At 34.7% G+C, this 27,906-nt stretch overlaps 4 protein-coding genes across 6 annotated transcripts in view; 2 read left to right on the plus strand and 2 right to left on the minus strand.

The window, feature by feature from the left end:
• On the minus strand, positions 5,333–7,643 carry LOC104702456 (trihelix transcription factor GT-2). Its single transcript, XM_010418311.2, has 2 exons — positions 7,267–7,643; positions 5,333–6,967 (listed from the first exon to the last, which is right to left on the minus strand). The coding sequence occupies exons 1-2, from the start codon at positions 7,491–7,493 to the stop codon at positions 5,458–5,460; spliced, it is 1,737 nt and encodes a 578-aa protein (XP_010416613.1). The 5' UTR covers positions 7,494–7,643; the 3' UTR covers positions 5,333–5,457.
• On the plus strand, positions 15,341–18,289 carry LOC104702457 (tubby-like F-box protein 1). 2 transcript variants are annotated; one of them, XM_010418312.2, is made up of 5 exons: positions 15,341–15,636; positions 16,426–16,838; positions 16,938–17,025; positions 17,113–17,245; positions 17,327–18,289. In XM_010418312.2, the coding sequence occupies exons 2-5, from the start codon at positions 16,479–16,481 to the stop codon at positions 18,120–18,122; spliced, it is 1,377 nt and encodes a 458-aa protein (XP_010416614.1). In that variant the 5' UTR covers positions 15,341–15,636; positions 16,426–16,478; the 3' UTR covers positions 18,123–18,289. The 2 variants fall into 2 exon arrangements, with proteins under 2 accessions (XP_010416614.1, XP_010416615.1); XM_010418313.2 differs by having other exon boundaries at positions 15,341–15,632.
• LOC104702458 (SKP1-interacting partner 15) lies at positions 23,535–25,182 on the plus strand. The gene has a single exon (XM_010418314.2). It carries the CDS (start codon positions 23,776–23,778, stop codon positions 24,904–24,906), a length of 1,131 nt encoding a protein of 376 aa, XP_010416616.1. The 5' UTR covers positions 23,535–23,775; the 3' UTR covers positions 24,907–25,182.
• The window catches only part of LOC104702459 (extensin-3-like), an 8,459-nt gene continuing 7,507 nt past the window's right edge, over positions 26,955–27,906 (minus strand). Inside the window, exons 2-3 of one of the 2 annotated variants that reach the window (XM_019227864.1) lie at positions 27,352–27,813; positions 26,955–27,258 (exon numbers count right to left, since the gene is read on the minus strand). In XM_019227864.1, coding sequence (XP_019083409.1) covers positions 27,376–27,813 — 438 coding nt within the window. In that variant the 3' untranslated portion in view covers positions 26,955–27,258; positions 27,352–27,375. Of the gene's footprint in view, positions 27,259–27,351; positions 27,893–27,906 lie in introns of both variants that reach the window. The other variant, XM_010418316.1, reaches the window with a different exon arrangement.

Here is a 27,906-nt window from a genome sequence, read left to right on the forward strand (position 1 = left end):
TTTTTTCATCTTTGATTTTTATTAAGTTATACCGAAGAGAGATTTAATATGTTAAAAACAAAAAATAAAATAAATGTGATTTAATTAATTTTTGCCAGGGGGGATTTATAAATATAAAAATTGTTAATTAAGAGAGGGGACAATGTGGGGTTTATATGATAAGTGAATAATAAAAACTGTAACTTGTAATAATGTTTTTTTTTTGTAATATGTAGTATAAAAGAAAATTGAATGGTTCTTGTTGTTTGGTGACGATTGTGTTATTTTTGTATTTTTACATATTATTGCTATTGTTTTTGTCTAAATTACGAGGTGGGACTGGGAGACGAGAGTTACTTATCCTTTTCGGTATACAGTTCCTTGGTAAGATAAAAACTTTATGTTAATTTTTTTTTAAGATAAATGGAAAAACCAAAAAAAAAAAGAGAAGATGCCAAGTTCACATGCACACAATGAGAGAGAGAGAGAGAGCGCGTGGGGTTTGGGGGTCCACGTGGCTAAAAGGAATCTTAACTCTTTTCTTTTCATCTCTGTGTCTTCTTCGTTGCCCTAAAACGCAAGACTCTCTTCTTCTTCTTTTTTTACTACTAGAAGGGTGGTTCCGTAATATCAAGTTGTCGAACGCACGTGACAGATCCAACCATACATGAAAAACAACTCTTATTTGAGACGACGATGATGATGATTCGCTGTGTCACAATTAAATTCATAAGTACTATCAGACACATGTTTGGTCGCGTTTCCAGATCTGTTTTTTTACCGAACAAAAAAAATTGATGTATATCTAATCTACCGATGATCGTGACTCCTCCTCTTTTACGCTTTTACTTTTGTTTATTATTGCTCTCGTGGAATCCTCGAGGATTAACACATGCATCATATACGAATTTTTGTGATTTACATTTTGATGTTTTAAAGATTATTATTCATATCATACTCAAATCATAATTATATGTGGTTTGGTTTGTACATTAATATTTAGAGTATATATATATATATTGCACATGTTACGAAGAAGAGCATGATCATATATGTATATCCAAGTTTGGGTTGTACGTTGAGTAATATTTTGTTTATTTATTTGTACCCTATAAAATTTAGATGCGGTTAATCATGATGTGTACGTACTACGTCGTCCAGTTCTGATCATCATATATACTGTATGATATCTAGCTGTAAAATACATGCACAATTTATTCTATATGTTTTGCAAACTATATACTTCACCAAATTAAATACATTTACGATTTTTTGCCTAATCGACATTTAACATTTACATGTTGCGTTCGTTTTTTGTCCGATTGGTTAATTAGACCTGATTTTCTTCTCTTTTTTTGTTTTTTTCCCTTGTAAATCTGATTTTATATTATAGGCAAAACGCAAACACATGTTTTATAAAAACAAGAAACCAACCTGATGGAGAAATACTCCGAAATCAAATTGCCTAAACTAAACCACCTCAATAGAATTAAGGGGAATATACAAAAGAATGAGTTCATGTGATCCGGAACTAAACAAGGAAGACATACATCTTTAAATCGAGGACTTAACTCTCTCACAGACAAAAACTTCTATTAAGCCACAAAAGATGACCGACGTTTAATTTGAAACATATATTAAAATTGCATCTTGTATTCATTCGTAACGTTTTGAGCAACGAAATTAGCTTCTTTGTTAGAGCATCAGCATCCATAATATATTTAGTATCGTTTCTCACCATTAAAATCAATGAAAAAAAAAAATCAAACGAGAGAGCTAGTAAGAAACAATTCTCGTTTGAAAAACGCTTATGCTCTTAGATTTTACAATTTTCACTTTCAATTTCCACTCCATGTATATATATATATATATCAAAAAAAGATTTAAGTATATATATAATTATTTCTTATTAGTTGTCTATGAATCCTTAAAACCTAGACACGAATCTACTATATCTTACCCAACCTTGGAAGAAAGGAACTACTCCTACCATTTTATTGTAATTATTTATTTTCTTTCTTCCCTATAATATGTGACTCATGTGAGCCCACTTTAGTTTGTTTGGTGTATCTTATCGTTCATTTGGATCAGATAACGATCACTTAATATTCTGTTTACGTTTTATATATTTTTTTTTTCTTAGCATAAGCAAATCTTAGTTTGTACCGTTGAATTGCAGAATATCACAATATATCGTTAAACTAATTTCAAAGTGCGAGTTTTTAAATGATTAAACAAGGCAAATAAGTAGACTTTAAAAGTAAACGAAAAGGACTTGTAGAAAATATATATCCTTATTTATTATTGTTAGTTTTGAAAATTGAACTTGCTGGTCCACCGTCCGATCCACGGATGTAGAGCAGCAGTTGATATACGAATTTATTTGTACGTCCATAAAATTTTCGATGTGTTTATTGGATGTTATTTTGAAATAACTCAAAAGATATTTTTGGATCGTAATAATTTCTCACCAAGCGACCTACTTACTGTCAATTATATATGATGTCACATATAGAGTTGTAATAGATCGGGTTTGATGTTATTTTGACTTAGTCCATTTTTATTTTTTGATGAATGTCTTTACATATCAATATTTACGACGAACAACTCTTTCCATAAGATACAAACGGTTTAACATATACCATATGTATGATTAAACTTTATCCGTACGACACAAAGATTACAATAGACCATTTTATTTGCAGCATGTTGGAAGTTGTGGTTAATTTGTATTCATGATCGGCAAACAATTACATTTGCTGAAAATCAAAATTTTAAAATATGACATAGAATGATATAAAACATTAGAAATTTGATCCAGGAAAAACTTAGACCAACCGACTCATTGTACTGTATATGACATCATTCAAAATACGCACTTGTTATCCTCATTGAGTTACACGTTTTCTGGAATTGAAATTTTGTAGGATATGGATTTTCTCATATAGAAGGTTGTATCATCGATCATTTAAATAAATAAGATGATTTGTTCTTATAGGTTATTAAAATTGCACAATTATTGCAAGAATATACCAGGAAAAATTTGTGATGCGTATATCATGATTTCAGACCATATAGATCTGTAATGAACTCGAACAATTAGTGGCACTGAGTAAATTACTTCCATGTAAAGCAATCAGCAAGTGGACATTTTATTGCTGTATCTCAAAATAATGTTCTCCAATAAATTTTTCCACCCAAATTTTAATTCCTGTCACCATTAATTGTAAAACCCATAAACTGTACTTATTGTTTAGTTTTTGTATAACCAAAAAGAAATGTTGTATTAAAAAAAAAATCCATGATACGATAATAGATAATTTAGATAGCTTGAATGATGTAGCAGTCAAACGTTTACGATAACCACAGATTTAAAAGTTTGGTTTATGTTGCTTGTATGATTACGAGAGTTTAGGTCTAGTGAATTTTGAATCTTAATTGTCAAAAAGACAAAAACTATATACCGACAATATGGTATTTTTTTTTTTTTTAATGAAACTTGAAAAATCCAAAGCGCAGAGAAGTGGGCATGGAAAAGAGAAAATGAGATGTGAGAAAGAATGGTGGCTACTTATTAGGAACGGAATCTTCTTCTTTTTCTTTTCCGTTAATGTTTTATAATTTCTATTTGCATCTTCTTTTTCTAGGGGATAAAACAATGATGACGACTCAAATACTGTATATCTATAATCATGCATAAGAGCCCAATTTTTAACTATATACATATATACTTTAACAATAATCATTTGTAGACCAACAGTAATGTTAATTACTTTGAATCCTTTTGGAATTGATGAATTCTTGAGCATTACGGGAATACAACTTATCTTGTAACCCCATTTATATAATAGTTCAAGACATTATTGAAAAGTTTTCCCCTAATTGACCAAAAAGAAGTGATATATCCAAAAAGAAAGTGATTCTTTTTGCTATAAATGGTTTTATGAAAAAAAAGGTTTGGGCAAAGCATAATATCAAAGTTAGCTTTTACTTTTGTTTTGACACGACAAAGGTCAACATTTCGTGGGGGGACATAAAGAAGTTTTAGGCAAATGATTTCTCATGGCATTGAGGAGCAAAAGTCTATTTTCTATGACTCTAAATTATGCCACGGAACATCTTTGATTTTGTTTTAGACCATTCTAGTGTTACGGAATATCTTGATCGTTTAGCTTCCAATTAATATGGTTACTTGTTTGTCTATACGGGATTAAAAAAAAAAAACATGAACTCCATTCATCAAAAATACTACACAATTCAGAATTGAATGTTCTGCCGTAAGAGCAAGAGAATGTTCAGCCGTTCTCATTGATAAGTTTTGTCGTTTTGAGATGTCATATACAATCTTTGATACCACCCTAGAATAATAGTAGTAGATTATCATAATATTTATTATGATATGAAAAGAAGTTAAATGGTATTAACATAGGAGTCCCTGATATTTAACGACATCAAAGACGCTTGAAAAATATAAATAGATTAAAAAAAAACTCCACAAAAATACAGTGAGGAAAGAAATTTATATATCACCAAGTTGACACCAAAAAAAAAAGTTAAGAGACAAAGCCATAAAGGAATAAGGTTACAGAGTAAACACTATTGACCTAATAAAACGGTATACATATGATATGCTCTGATTAAAATTTTAATTAATTTACTTTATTGTTTGTAATTTCATTTCTTCATAAATATATATTAACACTTCAATTAATCATTAATAAAAATGTTAAAATTGTTATCGTTTTTTTCCTGCATTACACGTATCTTTCACTTCTATAGTTTTATTTACGTACAATTTTTTTTCATTTATGATTTGTCTATTTATTACACAGTCTTAATTAATGAATACACATGTCTTGAAAAAAAATAATGTAGTCGTTTCACTAAAGAAAATCAATACTACATTAATTCGAATATAATGTGTGTTAGTTGGGTCCACCTCGTGGCATGTAGGCACAAATTACAGAAAGAAACGCACCAACGCCATCTACCACACGGACGATACTTTTGATTACATGATTTAAGGTAAATTTTATATATTAAGAATTTAGAGTGCGATAAGAAATCAGAAGTTAAAGTTGAGATCATATTAAAAAGAAAGGAAAAAAAAAATGATGAAAACGACGACCCAATTTGAATTTGTAGGTCCAAAAGTTTATTACTTGTGTCGGGTACCCATGGATGGATATAGATGGATGCTTGATTACCCTTGGCTTCTCCCAACCAATTGGACCAGTTTTGATTCAAATTTTATCAGTTGATATTAGTGAACTTTTTTGGTTATATAATTGCTATTAGATACACATCTCACTTTACTTTTATAAATAATATATTTTTATTATATATCACGAAAGGGGATACTAATAGCTAAAAAATCAAGCCATTTTACTTACATTTGTTGTATGTTTTTTTCCTTCAACCCCATGTGTAGTTTAGCACAGAAGTGTATACAAAAAGAATATATATAAAACCACTTAATTAGGTGAAAAGATTATTGTTGATATCCATAGGTGAAGATGTTTTTTTCAAGACAGTCTCGAACTCACTTGTCTCATTGTCTCCTTCGCCCTCTTCTTCTTCATCGTATTCATCTTCTTCACTCTCTCCTTCTTCGTCATCTTCTTTATCACCAACTTTGTCCCTCTGATCAGTCTCAAACTCAGTCTGGTTTTCTTGTGAGAGAAGCAACTGTCTCTGTGGAGTTACCATTTGAGGCAACGGCAATGGCAGTGGCATTGCCCCACTTTTGTTCCTCTCGTTGTATAAAGCTTCGAGCTGGTGAAAATATGGGCAAGTCTTGGAATCAAGTGGTCGTTTCTTGTTGCTCTCTTTGACTTTCTTGAAGTATTTGTTTATGTTTTCCCACTTCTCTTTGCATCGCTTTGCGCTTCTATTGTACCCCAATCTTCTCATCCCTGCAGATATCTCTTCCCATAATGGCCCCTTGGTACCATTTTCTTGGTAGTTAGCTTCAAGATTCTTCCTAATCCTTATCAAGGCCTCGACCTCGGTTTTAGGCCATCTTGAAGAACTAGGAGATATCGAATGGTTGGTATCATAATTCCCCATCTTCATTGTTGTATCCAATAGAACCGGCCTTGGTTCTTTACTCTCGAACGTTATTGAATGATCGCTTTGATATTGTTTCCTTTGTGCTGGCTTATGATGATTCTGTTGTTGCGGTTGTTGCTGTTGTCCTCCGGAGATTTTGTGTAAGAAGGATATGATAGCAGCGTCTTTAGCTGCAGCGTTGGACCTCTCATGGATTAATGTTTCGTGTTCTCTGTTGATTCTCGCTATCTCTTGGACTCTCCAAGCTTCTTCTCTTGAGATTCTCTCTTTCTCGCGATTCTCCAATGTTTCCAAGAGCCTTTTTTGCATCTTCTCTTGTTTATCCATCAACTCTTTTGTCAGCTTTGTGAACAAACCTTTCCAGTACTTCCTCCTCTTTCTCGATCGCTTGCCCTGATGATGATCTTCTTCCTCGTCAGAAGCAGTAGATGAAGAAGTTGAGCTCGAGAAAAGATGCAGCGATGAAACATTGTTCATCAAGTCATTCGAAATTGGCGGCTGACTAACAGTAGTAGTATTGTTGTTGCTATAGAAAGGGAAAGGCATCGTAGCAGATGGTTGCTTGGCGAGGAAGGTAGGGTTTGTGGTGATGGGTTGTACACTAGCCTGATGTTGATGCTTCAACGGTAAAGAACTTTTTTCAGTTGATGGATTGTTAGAGATAATCCACGGTATCAAAGAAGTGGTTATGGCTGCAGTTGCAACAGCTGCAGAAGATTTCGCGGGTTGCGACTCAGGTTCATGTTGATAGGAATTGAGAGTCTCGAAAGCTTCTAACTCTTCGAAAAACCGGTACGTTTTGCCTTCGGATTTCCCGGTACGACCTTCTTTGGTACGTTTATGGTACTTGTAAACGTTCTCAAACTTCTCCTTGCATTTCTTTGCACTTCTCTTGTAACCAAGCTCCATCATTTTCCTAATTATGTATCAATCAATTTAAAACTCAGAATTTAGAAACAAAACATACCTAAACTTTTTCTTTAGGCGCTAGTTCACTAGTTGTATGTATTAGACTGATCTTATATATACATATCCCTAGAAACATAATAATAGCTCTTATAAGAATATTCAAAATGAATTACCGAATATTATGACTACACATATACATCCCATAAACGTGTTAAGACGAAAATATATGATCGATCATAACATTTCTGTTTTATGTATTTTTAAAATTATATATATAAATATGCATGTAACAAAAAAATAACAAACCTGGAGATTTCTTCCCATAGGGGAGCTTTAAGAGTAGAGTCACGAAAAGCTTTATCCATCTCAGAACGTATTCTCAACAGAGCTAAAGTCTCCGGTCTTGGCCACCGGTTTCCTCCACCGCCGGCTCCTTCGCCGGTTTCTTCCATCTTCATATCCTTTTCCTCTTCACCGGAACCGCCCACGCCGCCACCCGAACTCTCTAACGGGCCTGAAGAGTTTCCAGACATACTATAAAACTCGAATTTGGATCTTTTTTCAAAGAGAGAGATATGATAGAGGGAGAGAGTTTGAAGAGAAGACGAAGGTTGTGGTTGAATTTCTTTTTTTCTTTTTCTTTTCCTTTTTTTTTCTTTTTTGTCTATTGTGATTTTATCTTAGGGGTATTTAATTGGGTGGGATGGACCATTTATCTAGATCTTATAAATATAATTTGGTTCATGCAATTTATTTTTGTATATAAATATTTTTTATATTACAGAAAAAGAAGAGTAGGACTTAAAAGGTGAACTTTTTTCGCTTTCCTTCTGTCTTTTAATTTTGGGAATCTTCTCATTGCTTATAAGAAAATTTTGGTATACCAAAAAAGTAATTTCATTTAGAATAAACTTAACTTAGGTACCGTATTTAACATCTGATTAATGATTGGTTTTGATCAGTATTTTCGGCAAATGAAAATTTCAGAAACTCACACCATAGACCTAATTTAGTTTAAAACGAAACTGCTAAAACTGAATTATGCAAAGGGACTATAAATTTATGATCGGGGATACTAAAGAAATAAAATTGTTGACTAGAAAATAATTATTTAATTAACGTGGGTATATAATTGGACGGTGTTTAACTGTCCCACTTTACCACTTGTGAAATGTGACCTGCGAGTTACTTTGAATAATTTCTCTCTTACACGTCTTTTAATTATTGGAGTCATGACTTTTTAAATATTTTGGTTACTATATAAGAATAGAGTATATTCATAGTAAACAGAACCAATAATAAAATTTAAAAGAACCACAATGATTTATACGAATAGAAAAATTATATTAGTATAAGATTATGTGAGCTGTGTGGAGAAGCCTAAAGAATATTATTTACACTAATCTTTTAAATGATTGAGATCATAATGGATGCTTTATTTTTTCGTATACCTTATTATTATAGTATAAGGCAATAAAATAAACTAAAGGTAATGAGAAAGAACAGCTGCAGATAGAGACGATAGGGATAATATTCGGCTACTGTGGGTCCTTTAATAGCTTCTCACCGCCGCTGGATCAAATCGCAAATTGCTCACGACACCGACTGTTTATTTACTTTTTTACCCCCATCAATTCTTTGACCCTCTTTTAATCATGCAACTAGTTTTTATTATAGACCAATAATAATAATAACAACAACGAACACGTCATTGTTCACTTCACCGTATATTTTGTGTTTGGGATATGATTTTTTTTTTAATGTAATCTATAAATGGTGAAACATTACGTTTGATAAACTATACTTTTGACAATTTGATGTATGTATAGAGCGGTGTGGGCGTAATAAATACTGTATATACGTGATGTAACATCAAATTACGGTATTAAATTAGACGAGGAGTTAGATAAATGTCGAGGTTACATATGGTTATTAGGCGGATGTCAAAGCATTTATGAGAAAAAGCAAGTAGAGACATGCTTTAGTTAGCTTATGACCTACCTTATTTATTGTTTTTTTGAAATATTCCGGTGCTTAATAACTAAATATGTAACGATTTCTTTATTTTTAACGTAAATATTTCATGCATTATTTTGTTGTTTCTTCGACAACCACTGGTTTATAATTTCGTTTTTCTATTCTTGTTCTTCTTAAAGACCGTACCGGTTTTTTTTTTTTTTTTCTGAACATATCGTGTCAGTAAAGATCAAACGTGTTTTCCGTTTGTATACACATTTGTATCAGAGAAATCTTAATAAGTTATGTAAAACTATCATCTCAATTGGTAACATAAATGTAAAAACTATCGATCGACCATTGTATCATCACATTATAACTGAACTGCTTCTATTTTATCAAACAACGATGAACATATTAAAATTCTAAACTACCGAGGGTTCAATGATATTTTTATTATTTCATTTATAGTTCAACATATATTTTTCATAAAGATCAGACTTGATTTAGAATAAAGTTAATTCAATGCTATATCATCAACTTGCAAGTTGATGTCGATGATATAGTACAATTCTGCTACAAGTATAATTTGTATTTTGTTAAAACTCTGCATAATTTTGGCATTTGTATTCCGAATCTGTGTGGTTATGATTTACGAAAAGAAAATAAGGAAAAAGAAGCTAAAGCTGTGTAAAACATATAAAAGGCAATCACATTTTAGTTATGGAGATGTTTTGTTTAAGTATAACAAAACATTAATAGGAGAATGGACAATCTTACTGGCAGTTTGTTTTTGTCTGAAACACCAAACTCATCTCCCACTTTTTTCGCATCTCTCTCTCACTTCTTTGTTCTGTTCATTTTCATTATTTCTTTCAAAAATTATTTACTCGAATTATTAATTTATTTTCTACTCTATAAGATGATAAATAAAATAAAAAGAGAAGAAATAAAAGCAGTGGTTACAATGAGCTGGATTCAGATGTATTTCCACTACGTATGGCTCTGTAAAGTGACCCCAACTTGATCCCTTTCTACGTATTGTATACATACATACGCCGTTCATATTAATATATATATAACTCGTAGTACTGTATATATATTAATTATTGAATAGTATATACATCCCATTCTTGTTTTTAACATGTAAATTACATTTTGTACACAATTACCCAACGTGAATACTAGTGTTAATAATGTGGTCATTTATTACACACACATGTAAAAGTAAAAACTCATTGTAGTGTTAATTTACCAAAGACATTTAATAAATCAATATATTCACCGAAATGACTGATGAACAAAGACAACAAATTGTTTTTATTAAATGCGATTTGTCACATATATAGACTCTTATTATTTTTCGAGGATGGTACCAATGATTCCCAACTCCATAAATATTACTTGCACTCACCTTTTACAATCGACCCCAAAAAATTAAATGCTATTTTGTACTGTACTATTAAATTTTAAATTTCTTTACCGCAACCAAATTAATGTGTTCCGTATATATATTTTTTGTCGGCGTATGAGGTATTCCATTTTTTTCATGTAATTTGTAAAATATACTATTCAATTTGATTATCTTTTTTTTTTTGGATGTCTCATTGAGTCGTCGTTGTATTTTGCTTTCAAAGAAATTTTAGGCACCATCCGATCCAATGTTTTGAGAACGGGCCTTGGACCATGGTTGCTCGTGGCAACTTTGTTGACAATTTAGCGATTTTTTAAGTCGGCCTATACGTTGTCATGTCCTATACAACTAAGACATTCTCGTTGCATTGGTTTCATACGATTTGTGGCTTCTTTTTATATTTGCTTGTTCTAATAGTTTTTTGGTCTTCTGTATCCCTTCGTGGCTTCGTCTGTTAAAAAAATAATAATCGAGATCTATATATGTACTGATAAAATTTAACAGTTTACCCAAAAAAAAAAGAAAAACCAACCAAAACCGGGAGAGACTGTAACCGGTTAAAAAGGAGGGGACATATGAGAGCGTAGGCGTAAACATCACGAGCCGTTAAGTAATATGACGTGTCAAATTGAGAGCTGTTCGATTTGTCTTAGGTCACGTGTCACCCTTTTGTATCTGATATTTGCCACGCAGGATTATTTTCTCCGCTTACGTGGACTTTTCAAGCCTTTTTCTTCTGTCCCAAAATAATTTTGCTTTATATTCTAAATTAGGTCTGGATATTTGGATGTTCGGATCGGATTCAGGTTCGGATAGTTTGGATTCGGATTTTTCAGGTTTATTAAATATAGGATCCGAACAGGTGTTCATATAATTTCATGTCGGGTTTAGGTTCGGTTCCTATCGGGTTCGGGTTATTTGGGTATTGACTTTAAAAAACTTGTAATGTATCCAAAATATATTCGGTTATGGATAGTACCTACTCGAACATATCCAAAGTACCCACAAAAATCTGAAATATACCTACAAAACCCGAAAAACCTGAAATATAACAGTACAAACAGTTGTATAATCTAACAAATTCAACAAGAAACAATGAACTAAATCTTAAACAAATGAAACTGAGCATACAATGTCTCACAAAACAATTCACAAAGATTTGAAGAGGAAGATTAAGGCAAACGGTTTTATGAAATCAAATCATATGTGATAGTGTGATATGGTATATAATTGTTCTCGGGTATAAATAAGTATCTTCGATTCCTCAGATTCGGTTCGGATAGTACCTGATATCTGTGGTTATTTGAAAACGAAAACCTATTGGTTATTTAGACAGAATTGATTCAAGTTGGATTCGAGTATTTTTGGGTCGGGTTCGGATCAGTTTCTCGGGTTCGATATATTTGCCCATGCCTATTCCAAACAAACCATGTGAGAGCAATCGAAAAAAAAAAATAACAAAATTCCTTAAAATAGCGAAACAACTTTATTCACGTCGAGGAAAATGAATTCGTGGCCCGTGTATATACATTAAATTTGATGATGCATACAGTATTTTGTATATTTTTCTTATCAGTGGTACAGAAATATAACTACATTGGTGATTAGTTGATTTCCTTTTTTAGAGATTTGTTTTATTTTTAGTTACGAGTATTGCAAGTTATCTCTGTTTGGTAAAAAAAAAAACTAATATATAAAATTTTTATATATTGATGGTCAACCTCATTTGTCATGCCAAAGTTCGTTACCGTCCATCGTTATCAGCCAGGTCATTGTCAACTATAATAATTGGAATAATTGACATATTTTGATCTTACCGTAACCTTGCTTGCCTTGACCCAAAAGTTTAAAACGTAAGCTACAATAGAAAAAAATTGATTACTAAATAAACAGATGGACCCATTATTCATTTTAATTTATTTTCTTATGGACATCACTTTTAATTTTAAATATACTATTTACTACATAGTGTCGATTATTAATATTTACATCGAGCACATATACAACTAACACAATGGCCCAACAAACATGATTTTAGGTTTTGGGCCTTCACTTATTAAAAGGCCGAGTACTGTAGAAATCCAATTATCATCGTTTCGAACAACCTGTGTAACCTTTAAAATATTGTCAGGTGAGAGGGCCTTACACGTGCATGAGGGCCTTTATCTAGTGCACGGTTCCTTACTTTTTGTTTATAGTCAAGATCTGTATCAATGAACTGTGTGAAGGGCAGCAAATCTTTTACCACTCTAGCTAACTCAATCACTAGACCTATACCACCTGGTTTGATTATGAGAATCTTCATACGCAATACTAGTATTTTATACGGAATTAAAAAAAAAAAAAAACATCATGATTAAAAACGACAAAATGGTTAAGGTATGTTCTTCTTCCTTAACATTTACGAGAATATTATGTTTCGTATAGGCAACACGCTCGCTCGTATAGGATCACTTTTATGCTCTAATCATTTAGTCACGCACATATCCGCGTGTGGGTGTATCAGGCTGATTAAAAATTAGTTAATTGATCAATTTGTATCGTAGTAATGATTTTATTATAGTATTCTTATGCTGTACATTGAATCCCTCATGGTCTTAGGTGACAAGGTCTCACTCGCACCACGTTTATTTGTTTTGTTTTTTGGGCTTTTTAATATAGTAAATAATACTACTACTAATTAGCTCACTAATCATTATTCAACCTGTCTTCTGTATACTAGTGGCTGCTGGGTGGGATACTTTTTCTTTTTGGGATGTTTTTTTTTTCGTTTTCGTGCCAACTTTCATTTAAACTATCGAAAAACAGTATGATATCTTCAGATATGCTTTATTTTCCAAATTGATATGTATCGTTTTCTTTGTAATATCTTATTCCTTACACTACCCCATTATACGTTATTCGTTGTTGTAGCCCAGCTGCAATCAGTTACAGTAATTTGAATTAATGTCACTAGTTTTGTAAATACACAAATGGGAAAAATAGCAAATGGGTATTGTTTCGATAAGCCCGTAGGAGGAGCCCATTAAAGACGAATATTCTATGCGGTAATGGACCTGCTGCGAGCTCAAGAAGGGGACCCGATTGAAAGAACGCCGAGTCAGATCTGGGAGAAGATCGCGGGATCATGAAGCGAGATCTTTGGAGGCGATCGAAGAGACAGTTTCGTAGTTATTCAGTTTAAATACTCGAGTACAGATATAGACTAGGGACAGAGACTTGTAACTTGGCAAGAACATATTGCAAATAATATCAATATTAATCCAGTTCGTCGTTTCTTTTTAGTTCATATCAATTTCCACTGAAAACCTGCCCAGATCTTAATTAATATTTTTATACTTTAATTTGTTGTTTCTCATATCAACAAGTATTAATCAATAATTTTGTGGATTAAGAAACCTTGATTCTTGAATGTTCATATGAAAATAAAGCCTCTATCTCAGTCCGAAGCTTTATTGTAAGGTCAAAATCAACCTCTTTGGTGTGCCTTACCTGCCACGATGTTATCGCTTTCCAAAATACAACATATATCTACGAAATTTATTCTTTTTGTCGTTTTCTTATAATAACTCGAATCGGAATGAGTTGTTTCTAGCTTGCAAATCTTTCACAGCATTGATTCTGAAAAACAAATACTAGTATACAGTATACTAGTATTTAATAATACACTACACACCATAGTAAAATGAACACATCTCTTTCTCGACCTATATATTCGTATCGCCATGATCTTTTCTCTCGTATGTGTTTCTTCTTCTTGATTTATTATAATAAGAAAAAAAACAACAGATAATATACTTACTAGTTGAGAATAAAAATTCGGATCATATATGTTGCAAAACCTATCTCAAATTGACAATGCCATCGTTACACGAGTACAACTGTACCAAGTATATAAGTAGTAATAGTAATTAAACCATCAGGGGTATTTTTGGTATTATTCACGGGTCATGTTGGTCTTTATGACGAGAGTGTGTTGCTCAACTAATCTCATCACGGAATGATCCATCTCAGCCGTTCATAATTATAGAATAAATAGTCTTTATCCATTTATCCCAATATCTATCTTCTTTTCTATCGTCTATTTATCCCAATATCTATCTCAATTTCTCAATTGTGTTCCCACGTAATCAATCTTCCTTTTTTTTTTTTCTCATACAAAATGAAATTAGATTCATTATTTTAGCACCATTTTTTTTTTAATGAAAGTTGACAAGTAATTAAGAAGGTTGAAGAAAATCTGACCATAACCAATGATAGTGGAATTTAAGATATAAAGTGAAGTCCAATCAAAGCGATATGATTTTTTTTGCTACAAAAGGATAACATGCTTTTATGAGTCTGAGACTTGTCGTTTCAGCATCATAGATTTTGCACTAATGAATTTGTTTTTGGCTAGCACCCGAACACATCGCCACTCCCCCCGTATTGAATAGTCCGGTAGACGTTTACAAATTATTTCAGTTTTGGGTACCTAACAATCAACAACATACACTTATTTTTATCAGCCCATATCAAAAACTGTTTGGTTCGCGATAGGCCATTAATATTTTGTTAAATTTTACATATAAAGAATGTTTTATGAGAAACCAAAGTTGAATAATCTTTTAAAAGAACGGTAGGTAAACCGTAAACCCTACCAAATTTCGCAAAGCTTAACACTATTTTTGTTTGTTTTGTTTCAGATAAACTCATCATGAAAACATATACAATTTTAGATGTTATCAGCAACATAAATGACTTACAAGTTAAGAAACATAAATCTTTTGCAAGTGATAATCTCTACAAAATTGTATTCCATGATATTTCCAAAGAAAATAAAAAATAAGAAGAGGTCAACGACTAAAAAACAACTTGCTATATTTTGTGCTTAGTGGAGTCATTTTTTTTTTTGCGTACTATATTTGTTTTTTCTTTTTACATTAATACAATTTGTTGCATTTTAAACACATAATAGTTTAATACTGATATATAGTAGGGTAATAAATAAATTAAATATCCTGAACAGAAGCAGAGACCAGAGAGTATAATTTGTAGTCAGAGGAGTAATAAAACAGTTTCCATAAGTATTAGTATTATATTTGAATATAAAAAATGGTGAAAATAAAGAGATGTGTTCGTGTTCGTGTTCGTGGAGCGGAGGACAACGTAGTTGGTTTCCGCGTGCTGTACGAGACACAGAGATAACTTCTAGATAGAGAGAGAGAGAGAGAGAGAGAGAGAGAGAAACAGAGATCGAGACAAAAACCCTTTAAAGGATTTGAACGGAGAAGACGAGGCATATAAACAACACAACAACTCTGTAAGTAAGTTCTGATCAGACCCAAATTTTTTTAGTTTCTTGATGTTTTGTCTTGAAAACTTTCAAGATTTGATTTTGAGATGTGGGAGTGTCTCTCTTTTTTTTCTTGTTCGAATTCGTCTGAACAGATCTCTCTCTGTTTCCCTTGGAATTATCGATCTTTCGGTTTGTGTGTTTCTTGTTAGTTTGTTTGATTTGCTTTTAAAGCTGTGATGCTAGATCTATCTTCTTTATAGACCAATTTAATCAACTAAAGTTTTAGATAAGACTAATTTGTGATCTACAAATATGATCCTGAATCCTAGAGTCTTTAATTTCACTTGATGATATGTTATGTAAATCTTCAAAGTTTTGTTTTTTTTTTTTGGTTTTCTCCTCTTGAAGTAGTGTAAAGACTTATCTTTTCTCAATTGAATCCAAAGCATAATAATAGGTTTATACTTGGAATCAGATCTCAATTATTTTGGGGGAGAATTGGGACCATATTAATCAATCAAACTTTGTTCTTGGGAGCAGAGACTGTTGTGTTTCCCTGTTGCTTTTTTTTTTTTACTTCTTTCGAAGATTCTTCATTTTGAATTATCAGTTTCTGTCTTTCAATTTTGAAGTTTGGTATGTTCTCTTTTTTACTCAATGTGAATCAAAAGAATGTTTCTTCTATATAAATATTTTGTAAAAAGCCTCTGGTGGTTCCTGCTTTTGGTCCATTGATGAGAATCTTCTTTTCTGTCATTGCTTTGTTATTAAGTATCATTCAGAATTTGAATCAAACTCTGCTTTTGTTGTCTTTCAGAACCTTGAGAGAGAGAGAGAGAGAGAGAGAGAGAGAGAGAGAGGTAGAGATAAATGTCGTTCCGCAGCATAGTTCGTGATGTGAGAGACAGTATTGGAAGTCTATCGAGGCGTAGTTTCGACTTTAAGTTAAGCAGCTTGAACAAAGAAGGTGGGAAATCTCGTGGTTCAGTTCAAGATTCTCACGAGGAACAACTTGTGGTAACGGTTCAAGAAACCCCTTGGGCGAATCTGCCTCCAGAGCTATTGCGGGACGTGATCAAAAGGCTTGAAGAGAGCGAAAGCGTGTGGCCTGCTCGAAGACATGTTGTTGCTTGTGCTTCTGTGTGCAGGTCTTGGAGAGATATGTGTAAAGACATCGTTCAAAGCCCTGAGCTCTCAGGCAAAATCACATTCCCTGTTTCCCTAAAACAGGTTTGTTATCTATTCTTTCTAATGTTTTGTCATCACATATGTTTTGGTTAGTATTAAGATGATTTCGAGTAATCGTTGTTTTCTTTTCGGTGTTTATAGCCGGGACCTAGAAATGCGACAATGCAATGCTTTATCAAACGGGATAAATCTAACCTGACATACCATTTATACCTTTGTCTCAGTCCTGGTATAGCTTCATCTTCTTTGATTCTGTTCCAAGTTGTTCTCTTTCATTACCTCTTCTTATCCATTGGTCTGTTTATTATTTTTTCAGCTCTCTTAGTTGAGAATGGAAAGTTCCTTCTATCAGCAAAACGCATAAGAAGAACTACTTACACCGAGTACGTGATCTCTATGCACGCAGACACCATTTCGAGATCAAGCAATACCTACATTGGCAAAATCAGGTAAAACACACTTTTGCCAGAGTTATAAAACATGAAATGTTTCCACAGCTTATGCATAAAGTAACACTTTCTCTGTTTCAGGTCTAATTTTCTCGGGACGAAGTTCATAATTTACGATACACAACCTGCATACAATAGTAACAACACCTCTCGAGTGGTCCAACCGGTAGGCCTTAGCCGCAGATTTTACTCAAAGAGAGTCTCTCCCAAAGTCCCGACCGGTAGCTACAAGATCGCGCAGGTATCTTACGAGCTAAATGTTCTTGGAACGCGCGGTCCAAGGAGAATGCATTGTGCGATGCACTCAATTCCCGCTTCTTCCCTCGCTGAAGGAGGAACCGTGCCTGGACAACCCGAGATCATTGTCCCTCGCTCTATTCTTGACGAATCATTCCGCAGCTTTACCTCATCATCTTCTAGTAAAATCACTTGCGATTACTCTAATGATTTTAGCAGCGCGCGGTTTTCAGAGATTCTTGGTCCGTTAGGTGAGGACGAAGAAGCGGGATTAGAAGAAGGGAAAGAGCGGGTTATGCCACCGCTTGTGCTTAAGAACAAGCCGCCGAGGTGGCACGAACAGCTTCAATGCTGGTGTTTGAACTTCAGGGGACGTGTAACTGTCGCATCAGTTAAAAACTTTCAGCTGATTGCAGCAAACCAACCTCAGACTCAGACTCAACCTCAACCTCAAGCTCAACCTCAAGCTCAGACTCAGACGCAACAGTCTAGCCAGACGGATGGTCCTGACAAGATCATATTGCAGTTTGGGAAAGTGGGGAAAGACATGTTTACGATGGATTTCCGGTATCCGCTGTCTGCGTTTCAAGCTTTTGCTATCTGTTTAAGCAGTTTCGATACGAAACTCGCCTGTGAATGAATGATACAAAAAACTCAGCTTTGTTGTATGTAATGTTTGTTCACAACTGCGCGCTTTCAGAGATTCTTTGTCTTGTGGGTGTTTTATTTTTTTCACCTAGAATCTCAGAAATTAGATTTGTTACAAAGCTTTCATTTTATTCTGATCCTCCTGCTTATTATGTTGTTTATTGCTGCTAGTTGCAACAAAAAAATGTTCATTAGAGTTTGGTTTTTTCCAATATTATAATTATAATTCGATTGTTTTGATAAAGCTATTCCTCTAACCCTATCATACAATCTCCAAATCCTTGGCATCTATAAGATCCAATTTGCCATTCGCTGATTATCAGGATTCAAAAACCGACCCAATATGCTTTTCTGATTTCTTTAAGAGAAACTGAACTTAGGCAGGTTAGATAAAACCAGAGGTTTATCTAATTCCTCCTCAATTGACATCGTTTGGAGATAATGTTCCAGTTGCTTCTCCATAGAGAAAAAGAAGCAAAGAGAAAACGCAAACCCAGCAAGAGAACAAGGAACTTACCGAAAAGAGACTTAAAGTTTAAAGAGAAAACCCAAAATTTGTATTTGTCTGAAGTGAGACAGAAAATGATAATATCTCTGGTTAGTGCTCCGCTCAGTAATCAAAACCGAGAGAGAAGTCCTAAAGCCCACAAGAAATTGGGACGGCGGCAGTATTGACGGCAACGTTATTGATAACGATGATGGAACGACCAAATCACCAGCTAGGAGAGAGAACAGAGCATATCTCTTGTTTTTTTTTTGTTTTAATGGGCTTTATGGTTATAGATCAGAAAACAACAAAAACCCATAAAACTAATGATCTACAGTTTAAGGTCTAAAGGGTACAATCGTCATTTTGAATATAGGAAGCCCTAATACTATCGTCTCTTTAGATAATATAAATAACCTTCAAACTCGAAATCAAGGTTTGTTTGCTCGTATTATTCTCGCCGTCTAACGACTGAGATCTCTGTTTATAGTTTTCCAAATTTTCGTTTTCTTTTTTTTTATTGCTTGGTTTTTAAGCTTCATTAGTCGGATCTTAATCTTTTATTTTTTTGGTTTTCGTTGTGATTTTGCGATTTGCCCAATGATGCATAAAATTATGTTATAGAGCGGTTGTATTTGAGTAATCTCCAGCATGTTGTTGTTTTTAAAACCTTAGAAAGCCTTGAACGCTGTCGCTTCGTAGTCGACGAACATTCACACACGCGCACAATCTCACTTCCACAGTTTCATCATTCCCACACACTGTGCGTCGGATGCGAAGCGGTGGCGTTCAGGATTTCTTTAAGGTTGCTGGATTTTAGTCATTTACTTTAAGCCGTGAATGATCAGATTTATAGCTATGAGATCTGAGGGCTCCTTTTTTTATTATCAAAGTTTCGATTTTTATTACTGTTTTTTGTTTTTTGTGATTTCTTTGCCCGTTGATGTAAATATTCAATCTTGAGTGGTGCCCTGGTTTTATTTAATTATGTTCCAGTAGTTATCATTGTAGCTCTTCATCATCATCACCATCACTGTTAATGACTCTTCTTCTTCTTCTTCTTCTTCTTCTTCTTCTTCTTCTTCTTCTTCTTCTTCTTCTTCTTCTTCTTCTTCTTCTTCTTCTTCTTCTTCTTCTTCTTCTTCTTCTTCTTCTTCTTCTTCTTCTTCTTCTTCTTCTTCTTCTAAGTCGTCTCTCTCTCTCTCTGCTGCTGCTGATTCGTTTATTGCAATGGTAACTACGGTTCGTTTTTTTTAAATCCGGATATTGATGCGCCACATATGACAGATTTGCTAACTGAGGGCTTTTTTTGTTATTTCTTAGTTCTGATGGTTTGTTTGTTGAGACGGTATTGTGAATCATAAGTAGTTGTATGTTGTTTTTTCGGTTGGATTTAAAGCCCTGTGATGATACTTTAGTTAGTAAGTGGTGCCATCTATGATCATAAAAGACGTTTTCTTTCAGTAATTGAGGGCTTTTTTCTATGTTATTATTATGCTCATTGTTTTAAACTGTTGCTTCAGATGTTTTTGGTTATTCTTTTAATTTTGCAGCTTATTTAACTGAAGATTTGGTGCGCTAGAGCTTTTTGAGGAGTCTTAACATTTGATGGCTGCGATTGTTGTTACCATATTTATCTCTTCTGCTGCAATAGATATCAGACTACTGTTATGAGATTGTTGGTCGTTTAGTTTAGTGGTAAATCTAAACAAAACAGTTGTACAAAATATGTCTTTGTCCAACTCAATTTCTAATGTAAGTGTAAGTGTTAGCAATTAAATCGGTTGTTAAATTTTTGAAAGCTGTTTTAAATCTCAAAATCAAAGTATGAAGCGGCCCAAAATGACAAGTCCAGTAGCACATGGTTCATAGATTTGGATCGAGCTGAGCTTCCTCGTTATCATTTAATCAGATCCTAACGCTGTACGCTCGACGAAAGGGGTCACGTGGCCAGTCCAATGAATCTGGCCCAAAGTTTCTTAACCCTACTTTGTTTGATTCGGATTACAAGACGGAGGTCGAGGTAGCGGTTCTGTCCTTTTGTAAACCATATAGTCGACTTTTGCTTTAAGCGAAGTTTAGCAGTTATGCAAATTCTGTATATAGTATTTCATTCGATCAAAAATCTGTATAGAGTATTTGATCATTACACAACGTTTTTCTGATTATGATATTTTCATCTAAATCATCCTTCCTCTAAGCAGTGATTACTATTTTCGTTATTTTGCTGTGAAATGTTTCCTAGGGTTGGGCACAAGACAGGTATCCTTGAATTTTCTTATATCCTTTATCGGATCTAACCCTAACGGGTAATAGAAAAAATTACTTGTACTCGACCCTTCAATAACGGATACCCGGAAAAACGGGTATTCCGGATACCCGAAAAAAATAGTTGATCCTTTAAATACCCGACCCTTTACCCTTACCCAGAAAAATAAATATCCGATAAAAAAAATTGTCAATAATCGCAATAATAATTTCATATTCCAAAATCGGAAAAAGGAAAAATTCATAAATGTATGCAACATATAGGTCCAAAAATTAGAAAATTACAAACTTAAAAAATAAACATAAAATGTTAATTCAATTGGGCGTCCAGTTGGACTAAGTTGAACTTAGGTTTTAACTTTAACTCTTTAATATATTTATAAATTAATAATAATAAATAATAATACAAAATATTAAAGAGTATTTACGGGTAGGGTAACAAAACGGGTAAAGGGACGAGTAACAGGACGGGTATTGAAAACTAAACTAATACCCTATACTCGTCCCTTATTCACGAGTAATTTAATTATAATACTCTTTACTCGACCCTAAAACTGCGGATACCTTTTTTTGGGATGGATACGAACCGAGTAACGGATCGAATATGAGTAATGGGTATTAGTGCCCAGGCCTAATATTTCCTATTTCCAATAGCTGTACAATTTGACATTTTTTTTATATACAATTTATTCACATTTGGAATAACATATGAGAAAAGTAGCCGAAATTTGTTTTTGGACAGACCTGATAACCAACAAGGCCGACATAACAAACTTGATTGTTTTAGACCATTTTTTCTTTTTAATTGGTAAAAACAAATAATGAAACCGTGATATACTAGAATTTCATATACTATAATAATACTCTATTTTATTTTGTTTGTAGGTAAGTAGATGAGAGGTGCTGGTGGAAGTTGTGCCTTTCCATGCTCTTCAAATTATTGATAGGATAATAATATTAATTAGGTTTACACTATTACTATTTCAAAAATGCCGTATGTTGTCGAGTCTTTTTAATACTTTTTTTTGTCAATTGATGGTATCAATAAAGCTTTGAAAAATACAAAATGGAATACAACATGAGCCAGCGGAAAACAAGATATCCCTAGAATCTAAAGCCTAAAAAAGAAAACTAAGCCGGCGAACAAAAGAGAAGTTCCCAGAAGCTAAAAGAGAAACCAATAATTAAACTTACTAAGAAGAGAATTTAGATTCTAGAAGAAGGCGAACCCTTAAACTAAAGACAGAAGCAACAAGGCTAAACCCTTAAACAAATACTAATCTTAGGAAGCAAGACAAACTCTTCTCTTGAACCACATGCAAGAGAGAAATACTAAAGAAGCCTACGGCCAATCCGAAGCTAACTTCAACCTCCTCCTATCCTCAAGAGAGCTGATCTCTCAGAACCAGAACCAAAGACTTCATAATCCGGCAAGCAAGACTCGAACACGCTTCTGAATACGATGATGACGACACCGCGTCCAAAATCATCTGTGTAGAAGCCTTTCAAAACGCCATCAGATCTACACAAATCTGCAAAGCAAAGACAAGGAGCGAAGCCTAACTTCTCACTAAAACTGAGCTTCAACAAGCACAATGATAGAGCGAGAAAGCTATCAACCACAGCGAACAAACCATGAGAAGAGCCAACTGCAAACCAAGAAGACTAGCACGTCTTCTAACAGAACGAAGCCAAAGCTTAGAAAGGGAACAAGCCTTATGGGAATCAACGGTTGGAAAAGAGGACCAAGGGTGAGAGGCAAGACAAAGGCTGGGCGGACATAACGCAATCACAACCAAACAAACACAAACGGCAATCAAACGATGAGAAGCACAAGAACGGAACCAAAGGAAGGGAAGGGTCAAGAAGACATTTTATTCTTCGAGTCGCACTGTGGAACTACAAGCTCCGAAATTACTAATATCAACTTTCAACCACTAAACCCAACATAATTGGCCGCTCCAACCGCAACCACAAAACCCAAGGTCGCAACTCTAATCAAACCACAAAACTCCCCAATCTAGAGCCAAAATTTATCCACACCTACCAGACTACCACCAACAAAAGAGAGGAAACTTACCATGGAGAGTAAAAGCCACACAAGTTAGGGAAACCAACCGAACAAAGAGACAGGAGAAACCACACCGCAGATCCGCTCAACTCAAAGAGAACCAAGCCGATGAGAAAGGGACCCATAACCCATGCCAAGACAATAGCCTACGGAACCTTCTCGTAGACACTTAAGCACATCTACAAATCACCAGCTCCTTGGCCGATAAGAACAAACCACCGTTCTTAGATCTAAGAGACCCCAACCAAAACCCAACACTCCAAAGTTCGATCGAAAACTCCACTCACTAAACCGCAAAGAAAAGGAAAGCAATAAATAGGGCAACGGGGCTCTTTCACGGTTACGGCGAAGAACACCGGTCACCGGAGAAGGCAAATGGAGATTTGATATTTGAGGCGACGGCTAGGACGAAATTGGCGGGGGAAGAGAGAAAGTAAAATGTGTCGAGTCTTTTTAATAAATACTGTATTTTTTTTAGACACTTTCAGTAATTATAATTTTATTTATAAAGACAACATAATATTAGTGTATTAGTGAATAAAATGATAAGGAGACAAGTAGGTGAGTCAGCCCATAAAAGCAAACCAAGGACAAAAACGGCAACTATAAATTATACCCTTTTTTGTCTTTCACCCTTTCTCAATTTCATATACGTTAAATCGCAACCAATGACAACTCACACAACGCCTTAATTCTCTGTCTTTTTCCCATTTTACCCTTTTTATTACCCACAATTCTCGGCTAAGCCCATTTTTTCTCCCCGACCCGCCGCCGCAAACCAACGGAGGAGGCGGAAGAGAAAGAAAAAAAAAACCCAAAATGGAATCGTCTCCGGTTAACCGTCTTCCACCGGATTCTCTCCACCAGATCTTCTCTTCTCTTCCTCTCCGTGATATCATGATCTGCAGATCCGTTTGTAAGTTCTTTAACCAGATTCTAACATCTCAGTGCTTCATTGAGATCATCTCGACTCGTCCGCCGTTGAATCTACTCGCTCTCCGTCCTCCTCACCACCACCACAGCCACCGTCACAGCGGCGTAAACGGACACGCGGCGACGAGTACGCGACCGTACATCCACGTATACGATCCGGAACAGAATCAATGGTTCAGATTCAATCTCGATTTCCTCCCTTTCCGATCTCCTCAGCCTGTAGCTTCTTCAAGCGGATTGATCTACCTTTGGGGTGACTCCATTGATTTAGCTGAGTCTAGCAAATCTCTCGTTGCTTGTAATCCGTTAACTCGTCAGTTCAAAGTTTTGCCTCAGCTTGGCTCAGCTTGGTCACGCCATGGTACTGTTCTTGTTGATTCTGTTAATCGAGTCATGGTGCTCACCGAGCTCGCTGCGTTGTATTACTCAGGTGCTGTGATTGCTAACCAATGGCTCAAGTTCTCATCTAACTTACCGTCCAAACCTAGATCCCCTGTTTTGATGTCTAGCTCTGTTTTCGCATTGTGCGACGTTGGATCACCATGGAGAAGCCAATGGAAGCTTTTCTCGTGTAAACTGACGAACCTAACAGTCACTCATACGAATTGGGTTTGCTTGGAGAAACATGAGTGGGGTGATATATTCGATATCATTAAACGACCGCGTTTGTTGCGCGGGGACGGTGACTCAAAGCTTCTGATGATTGGTGGTTTGAAATCGACGTTTTCGTTGAACCCGGCTTGTTCGACGATTCTGATACTTAGGCTGGATTTAGAGAGTTTGGAATGGGAAGAAGCTGGTAGGATGCCTTTAGAGATGTACCGTGGTTTTCAAGAATCGAGTAAGTTTAAAGTTTTTGGAGGTGGAGATAGGGTTTACTTCTCTGCTAAAAGGATGGGGAAGCTTGCTATGTGGGATTGTTGGGAAGGTTGGAGATGGATTGAGGGTGTACCTGGTTATGCTGATGGGTTGTGTCGAGGGTTTGTGTTTGATGCTAAGCTTACATTGATGCCATGACACAAGACACAAACAAAAACTAAAAGGTCCGTTTTGTGTTCGTTGCGCATTACATAGAAACCTCTTATCTCTATCTCTCTCTGTTTATGATTGTTTGCTGATTTCTATAATGATTGTTTCTGCTTCTTTGTTGTTGATGATGTTCTTAAGCTGTATTTCTGTTGTTTCTCGATGTGCTTTGTTGTTCTTTTCTTGTAATCCAGAATTTGGTCAAAACTGTTAAAATGGAATGTGCTATGATTCTAGTATTGCTTTGTGATTTGCCTTGAGCTTCAACCTTTGATCTGTGATCATCTTGGTTTTGTTACTTTGAAATTCCAGTAATGGGTTCATAGAGATTTGCATAAAGTTTAAACATTTATATGTCTTTGAATCCCTAAAACATCTCAGTGTCACTCTGTTTCACCTGAACTCTTGACAACAAAACATGCTCTAATTTCTTTATTGTGTCCGTTTAATTATAGTGGTTCATTCAGACCATATATCCGTATAGAGAGAATCATTCTCTTATGATGTCACCAAGCAATTTCTTGTCCATTGAAACTGATCTCCTTCTTTGTCAACTTTAACACCAATCATATGTATGTTTGATTTAATTTCTTCGTAAATTATATATGCAAACTAATTATGATTTCATTAGCTTGAAACTGAAGGAAGGTGCTTGATGATGCAGATTTGCTCATAACCAATGATTTATTAGGTCACGTAAGTCAAAATGGGGCCATATCATATGCATGTGTCATGAACCATTATGTTCGGTCTATAAATGATCGAACAAATCCTCACAATGCGTCGATCAAATTGAGAATAATTTAATTTAGTAAGATTATAATTTGGTTCTCGAGGTGTATTAGGATCCACAATATAGTTTACTAGACTAACGTATTGAAATAGTGAAAAGATGGAACAGAAAGACCTAAACATATAACTTACGAAAAAAAGCGACACTGTTTTGTTACACGAGTTTGAATGTTTACATTATACAGTACCTATATTATAAATGTGTTCTTACATAAGTTTTTACTTTCACATTATTATTTACGTTGTTCTTACATATATTTTAATTTGGCAATAGCCAATCATATTATTATGCTTTTCTCTCTAACAACTTAAATAATTGCAATACAACAAGTATGAAGACCTGCCTACTTTTTTCCAAAATAGCCAAGGTAATCAATAATAATGCAGAAATATACCACCACTTGTTTCCAATGAATTATTGAAAGCAATTGATATATCTCTCGTAAGCAGGAAAATTTGAGAATATAAAAAAGCATGATGAATCCAAAAACAAAACTACAGAAGAAACAAAGTTACAAAGATGTAATAATACAAAAAAAAATGAGAATATATATAGTATAGTCTTTTGCCGAAGCCGAATTATTAGTTAAGCATATGAGATAAACTAATACGTACGTACAAAATAAATAGATCACTACTACATATTTCATAGCCTACTTCGCCGAACAAGAAGTTTCCTTTTCCATTTTTTTTTTTTTTTTACCAACAAAAAAAAAGGGAAGGCACGTCACACGTGAGGTGCATGACACGGTACGACATATATATAAGTCAATTGCGATTCTATTAAGAGCCGTTGACCAGCATTATGATCTTTTACCGTCAACGAACTCGGTTTTTGTTTTGTTTGTTTCTGGTCCAAACTAAGACGTAAGATGTTGTCCTTAATTGTACTTACATTATACAGCACACATTCTGACCAGTTCCACTATATCCTCTTGAGTTTCAACTGAAACACGTTTTCAACCTCACCGATGAAAAAAATAAAATGCAATGTTATAAACTTATAATGTTACGTACTGACTTAGTAAATAAACCTGAGATGAGCAATGTATAAATAGATATAATTAATGTACATTTCACTATTTATGTTTTTATATATATATATATATGCCTATATAGGGGAATTAATTAATATACTAATCATTTAGATGGTCACTTAATTAAATATGGCTAATTTGAGGATTTAAGAATTTGAGAGTTTCGATCGTAGAAGCCAATTAAAATTTGGGACAGTGGAGCAGAAGAAATGAAAAGAAACTTATACTTTTTATTTAGTTGAACAACCAAACTCTGAAATTGAATAATCTGAAAGCAAAACAGGACTTGAACTTAACAAACATATGACTGATTTGCATGCATGAAGGGACCACATTCATCAACATGTTTGAAATTTATTACAATATAACGTATTCAGAAATAAAGAAAAGATATTAGAATTGGAAACTTTCTCTTTAGACATATGTATCCGTTTCAATTCTCTCGTCTTTGATCTTGTGTCTTTTATTATATTACCAAACGATTCTTTGTTTTCTTGTGTACGGTCGTCGACTCCTGAAAGAATATATGATTTATGTTAACATATGAAATAGGTAACTGAAATTTGATTGAGATGTAGCATTGCAAAGTATGATAAGTAATAATTACCGTTAGAGTAGACGATTAAGTAATCTAGTAGTGAGGAGGAGGTGGCGATTTGTAAAGGTAGGGTTGGTGAGGTGGTGAGTAGTGATGTACTGGAGGAGGAGGAGAGTGGTAAACCGGAGGGGGAGAGTAATGGACCGGAGGAGGAGGAGAGTGGTAAACCGGAGGGGGAGAGTAATGGACCGGAGGAGGAGGAGATTTGTATTCGTAGTGCTTCTTGGGTGGCGGTGAAGAGTGGTATACTACTGGAGGAGGAGAGTAGTGAACCGGTGGTGGGGGAGATTTGTACTCGTAATCCTTCTTGGGTGGGGGAGGAGACTTGTAGACCGGAGGGGGAGAGTAGTGCTTCACTGGTGGTGGAGGAGATTTGTACTCGTAATCCTTCTTGGGAGGGGGAGGAGACTTGTAGACCGGTGGGGGAGAGTAGTGCTTAACTGGTGGCGGGGGAAATTTGTACTCGTAGTCCTTCTTGGGTGGAGGAGGAGACTTGTAGACCGGAGGGGGAGAGTAGTGCTTAACTGGTGGTGGGGGAGATTTGTACTCATAATCCTTCTTGGG

The sequence above is a fragment of the Camelina sativa genome, chromosome 7 (genome assembly GCF_000633955.1).
Source record: "Camelina sativa cultivar DH55 chromosome 7, Cs, whole genome shotgun sequence".
Classification (NCBI taxonomy): Eukaryota; Viridiplantae; Streptophyta; class Magnoliopsida; order Brassicales; family Brassicaceae; genus Camelina; species Camelina sativa.